This window comes from Pteropus alecto, unplaced genomic scaffold (assembly GCF_000325575.1).
Source record: "Pteropus alecto unplaced genomic scaffold, ASM32557v1 scaffold21, whole genome shotgun sequence".
NCBI lineage: Eukaryota > Metazoa > Chordata > Mammalia > Chiroptera > Pteropodidae > Pteropus > Pteropus alecto.
The window spans coordinates 28377400-28383690 of NW_006436282.1; the positions used below are offsets into that span (position 1 = coordinate 28377400).

A 6291-nucleotide genomic window follows, 5' to 3' on the forward strand; every position below is an offset into this window, starting at 1 on the left:
TCTGAAATATTTTCTAAGTGTAGATTTTCAGTAACAGAGCGTTGGCTCAAACAACAGGACCAATTTTTAGATTCTTGATCCATATCACCTAATTGCATGCAAAAAAGTTATCCTAATGTAGGGTCACCACCTATTATGAATGAGTCCAACTTTTACCATGCTCTTTCCAGAACTGAGTACTGTCAGTTAATACCTTTAGCTAATTTCATAAGCAATAAATGTTACTTCATTGTTTTCATTTTTCTTTGATTAGTAGTTTGGTCAATTTTACCGCGTTTATCTTCATTTCTTCTCAATTACCTATTTGCCTATTAACATATTTCCGCCTTTCCTTTCCAATACGTATCCCTTGCAACAGTCTTATTTTAAAGCAGTTGAGATGAACTCTTTATAAAGGTATTGTCATATTTGAAAGGCATGATTTTTCAGTCTGCTGTTTGCTCTTTTATCTTGGCTATATTTTTCTTTGACTCACATAAGTTTTAAAATTTAATACAGTGAATTCTGCCAACTTTTTATAAATTCTTAAGCTTAGAAATTTGCCATATCAAAGGGAATAAAAAGGAGAGAAAGAGAGAAAAAGGAATTTATCTGAAGTTGGTGATACTCAGTTATATTTGTTTTTGCCTTTGGGCCCAGTCATCCTCTTGGTTGGGTGAGTGAGGTCAAAGGTCACAGTCATGCCCCCCCCCCCGCCCCCCCCACTCACTGGTAAAGCAGGGATCAGAGGGGAGGGGTGAGGTGGGATCACCCTTGGGTGGAAAGCTTGCTCCTGTGGTGGGCGGGGGAGGGGCTGCTCTTCCTCTGGGTGTGGAATGAGGATGTGGGTACATGGTACTGGCGAGGCAGGGACCGGAGCGGCCGCGCTGTCCCAGGAGGCCCTCTGCCACGTGCTACATGGCAGGCCTGAAGCCCGGGTAACGGCTCACCACGTAGTCGCCAAGTTTTCCCTTCTTGGCAGGAAATAACCTGGAGCTGTTGACTTTTGTTCCCCAGTCACACCAAGACACGTGTGTGCTTTTTTCAGAATGAGAAAATCCCCACTATCGACACCAGAGGAACTGGCAAACTGGCGATATCGAGGAGTTCCGTTTAGAACTCAGTCTAAAAACCGTTTCGATGGCCACTTCGTGCTGCTGCTGAAAAACGAGGGTCTGCCCCGCGAACCAACGCCTGACCCGCCTGACCCGCCTGACCGGCCCGTTCGCCAGACACCCCGCCCCTCACTCCGCACCTGCCGCTGCGCCCGTCAAGCAGATGCTCCGGCGCCCACTCTGCGTGCTTCTCGGAAAGGCCCAGGTCCGGCTCTGCTGTCCTACAGCGGAGGGGAAAAAGAAGCGGGAGACGTGACACCAGTGTGAGGGGGTCTGGATCGCGTAGAAACCGCCTTTTTAGTCTTTCCGAATGCATCGCAGCCATCCGTGCATACGGTTCCATAAAGCCACTGTGACAAGGGAGAGCGGCCTGCACCCTTCCCGCAGCTGTTCGCTCTCCCCCAAGGCAATTATTCTGTTTTAGAAGTTATTAATGTTTACCCACATCTCCCTAAATAAAAAGGATCTTAAATAGCTACTTTTTGATTGTCACTAAATTTCGGGCATTATCTATTATGATCCCTATGTGGAAAATGAGAATTTATTTTCCATACACATACATTTCTTCCTTATCCTCATCCTTTAGATATAATTTAGGGTTAGATCAATATATTTTACATTTCCATGCCTATGTAACTATTACATATAGCGGACCCATAGTACACAATAGTATACTATATATTTACTTTCTGATATAAGCATGATTCATTCTCTGGAACTAACTTTTTTTCCTTGTATAGCTCTCTAGGTCCCTGTCTCATCCATTCCTCAGCTCTTACAAAAGCAGAATTTCCCTGTAAGTTCGGGCGCATCAGGCATGTCATCAGCGTCTTCTCTGGGCCAGTCCCCTCAGCAGACTGTGGCATTTATTATGGGTGCTTGGGTCCTCAGTCCTCACTCCTAGGTTTTCATGTCACTATTTGTGAATGTCAGTGGTAAACTCTGCATAAACAACACGGTTCTCGTGCTAAGAACGTTGGGATTTTCTAGTATTATATACAGAGGGCCGAAAGTGCCTAGCTATTTCCCCTCGCTCAGGGATGAAGTATTTTCAATGGTTGCTGTAGCAAATGCTAATGCTGGTTACTTCACTGTCTTCTCGTCTCTCCTTTTCATTTCCTTTATGAACCTATCAATTTCCTTAGCACATGATTTTGTAAAATACTTAATTGGCTATTAACGTTTTCTTAAATTTGGGGTAAGGTCGCAATATTTTCTTCCCACGTAGCGAAAAACACACTGCATCAATATCCAATCCTGGAAAAATATCGTTGGTGGCGCTAGGATTGGTACAACACTTTTGGGAAATAATTTGTCAATATGCAAGAGAACTATAAAAATCATCCCCTCACCTAGGGATCCATTTTAAGGAAATAATCCGAAACAGGGAAAAAGCTCTCTATATTATTTGTACTCATGAAAAACTCAAAACAACATAAGGTCCATTAACAGGGGAAGGGCTAAAGTGTGGAATACATACTTTGTTTTTTACATGCATGCAATAATGTGAAAATATATACTTACTGTAATATTAAACAAAGAATAAGGGTAGTCCGTCCACTGTGATTACAACTTTGTAAATCATACATGTTGAACACTGACATCATCTACTCCATACAGCTTATGTCTACATGAACGTGACTTCACTATTCCAATGTTTATTAGCATAACTTTACTCTTCCAGGAGTTTCTTGGCCAGGCAAATAACTTTATTGTTCATACGAGGAACTCGGACCCATCAAATCGCTAATGGAAAGAACCAGCTAACAGCTTGCCCCAAGACTCTTTGAACCCCTAAATAATGACATCATGATCTCTACCCCATCTCAAGGCCTGCTCATTGAAAATGTGCCCCCAAATTTCAATGACATCTGACCTTGTCCTTCCCCCTCGGAGACACTACCCAGCCCTGTTGAGAGGGTGCTTTCTCTATGGCATAGGACAGTGAACACAGCTCTGTATTATCAGCAGATTGCGCTGTGATGCTTTGGGAACCAGCACTCAACAATACAGAAAAGTTATGCAATATGTAGATGTAGACAGAGACAAAAGGAATATATAAAAATAACATTAGTCATGTTAAGTAATTGGTGTTCTCTCAGTGTTTAAAACTCTTTGTATGGTATTCTTATGTGATGAGGGCAAGGTTTATTTCAGTCAATACTAAGATTCATTTTGGTACAAGCCACCTTTCAATGTGTAAAGATCAAATAAAGGCAAAACTCTGCAACTTGTTACTCTCTTCCTTGTTCTTTTGTAGGACAATCAATAAGGATCCAGAGAGAAGCCGAAGACAGCAGAGCAGAGCTGTTCATATTGTAATTACGCTTGTAGAATCGAAACACTTATGGGCTCGGTTGTAATGAAAATGATCCAAAAATGTTAAAATCACTTAGTTAATGCTGAGAAACAATCAGGACATTGGCAATGGCCTTTAAATGGGTTTAGTATTTGACGGGACAGAGGCTGTAGACAATGGCTTACTTAGCACTGAGTTACAGAAATGTCAGAAAGCCAACATAGCATAGAAGCATCTCACAAAATTAAAAGCCGGGCCTCATTAACAGAAATTTTGTAGTGTGTTTTGTAGTGTTTGTCAGATATTTCCTACACTTGGTAGTTATTTGTTTTGTGTCAAGTTTTCTAACGCAAACAACCTTTGATGATTTGACTTGTTAAACTGATTCTGGTTAGACTGATTAATGGTTGGCCACCCAGGTAAATGTTGCTGTTTCTACTGATGTTAACCCACCCTGTTACCTTTTCAACATTTGTTCTTATGGCATAAATAAGCTTCGTAGGTTGAGAAGTGCATTAACCAAAGCATAACAACAAAACGGGATCTATCAGCGAAGAAGTCTGAAATTTTCACTATGATATAACCAATAAATTTACACAGCTTCTGTTCCAGGTAAAGATGTACTGATGGCATGAATAAAGACAGAAATCTCAAGATTAATCAGGTAATTTTATTTAATATTTACCATTCAGCAGCAACCAACATGAACATCTGAGCTACTAGAATCTCTTGAAATGTTCTGCTATATAGCTGCTTCAGAAATACACGCACGTGATAAACTGTTCATTGCAAAAATTTTTTTTTAAAAAAATGGCTTCAAGAGCAATTAACACTGATTTATACTGTGCCCAAGCACTAGTCAACAAATCTATTAAGTTACAGAGGAAAACAAAGAAGCTTTGTTATCTTATGCATGTCGCCTTATTTAAATGGAAGGTTTTACTTCTTTAAAGCAACAGAAATATGGAGCTTCCTATACATCTATATATATATATATATTTTTTTAAGGGTGTGATTACAAATACAAAGTGTTATCATCAAAGCAAAAGCTAGTTCAAGAAATTTCCAACTGCAAAACTTGCAAGATACAAAGCTAAAATTTATATGTTCCTTTTCTCAATTATGAATACCTTCACTAAACATAAATATTTTAACATATATTAATTTTTCTGACATTCAAAATTGTAAAGTCAATATGGCAGAATTATTGTTAAAAGCACATATGTACAAATATTCTTTTTCCATACATAAAGTATTTGGCATAATTATAACAATCATACTGCGTCAACAACTGTTTGCTTTTATTTTTACTGTTTTTTTTTTTTTTTACACATAATGGTATCTCTTATTAAAATTAACCAGTTATGTACAAAAATACTTGAACATTTATTATAGAAAACCTCTATAACCAGCCTCAACAGCGTATACCTGCTGAATGGTTTCATTAAGGGAATATAAAAAAGTGGTCACTGCCTTCCAGGTAAGCTATCAACAAAAACACAGACGGCAAAACTAAAATGAGCTTCCCAACAAAAGAGGGAAAATATTTAACGGTATGATTTAAAATACAGTTCATATCTATCGTCAATTGAGTGTTATAAACAGTCAGTAAAAGAAAAAACAAAGATACAAAATACATTACTACATACAAGGTGCTTTTGTTACATTCCTACACTGTGCCATTTGAATCCGCTTCTAGATCTAAGACGCTGTGTTGCAATGTTCAAGCTAGAGCGGTCCACAGCCATCCTCCTGGGAAAGAATGGGGATTGGTGGGGAATCCTTTATTTTGTGCAGGGTTGAAAGGTAATGCCCTTGCCTTTCGCTAGTCCTTCTGCCATTTAATCATGCTAATGTATTTTCTCTAAGGTTTTTTTCCCTTCATTTACACCATTGATTTAATACTGTCCTGCATTGATTCCTGAATTCTTGTTAATGGAACACATTAATTTGTGCCTGTTTAATACACGGACGTCTGCTCTTCGTCAATGACAAATTTGGTAGAGGAAACGGTCAAGTCAGGAAGCGCGAGATTCAAGTAAACACTTCTGGGGTCTTTGACCGAATCTGCCCAATTCTGCTTAATCTTTACTCTGAAAGTAAATTGCACCTTGAAAAGAAATACAGTAGATACCATGGCGGCGGCATACTAAAGCGTTCACCAACCAGCTCACAAAGTAGCTTTGAGAATGCAGACAGCTGTCCTATGTCAAAAGCAACCTTAGGGACGTATTTAAGAACAAGACGGTTCCCAGTCTGAGTCCTTGCGACCCCCTCCGTGCGGTCTCAGCGGCCTGCTCTACCTTCTCACGCTGATGACCTGCGTCCGTCAGTCTGCTTGTGGCAGGAGCCAGAGATCTCACCGGACTTCCAAAAGTCTTCTAAAGTAAGGACCGATGTGTTAGGCTGTATACATCGACTTAATAAGCTTTCTCGGAGTATCAAGTATTCAGTAGAAAGTATATAACATTATCACGTGTCCTATGGTTCGACAAGACGTTGTCGAACTGTTTGAACATTAAACTATGTAAAAAAAGCGAACATAAAAAGATACAAAAGAAGTCTTTATCACTGTTCACCACTTTCAAATGAGAAAACGCTTTAATGAAATGCAGCCATACTTCATGGGACATCTGGCGCTCTAGGTCAGTAACTTTTACTATTGTGCAACATCATATTAATAAGCGAGTTTTCATTCCACTCGTTTCGAGACAGATCTAAGTGATTAAAGTGCCTACACTAACCGTCTTCTCCTCATACTTCGCGTTCTCCTGTAAACGGCAGAGAAGTCACCGCAGGTGACCGCGGGCGTGACTCACAGCTGCGAGACCTTCCGAGGCAGGGGCCGGGGCCGCGGGCCGGGGTCGGTCCTCCTGGTCCCGTTCTCCAGGTGGCCGG

General features: G+C 40.3%; 1 protein-coding gene across 1 annotated transcript in view; it reads right to left on the reverse strand.

The window, feature by feature from the left end:
- Window positions 1–4043: 4043 nt before the first annotated feature.
- DOCK4 (dedicator of cytokinesis 4) overlaps window positions 4044–6291 on the reverse strand; it is a 194114-nt gene continuing 191866 nt past the window's right edge. Inside the window, exon 51 of the mRNA XM_025046816.1 lies at window positions 4044–6290. Within this exon, the coding sequence (XP_024902584.1) occupies window positions 6209–6290 (82 nt within the window). The 3' untranslated portion in view covers window positions 4044–6208. The remainder of the gene's footprint in view (window position 6291) is intronic.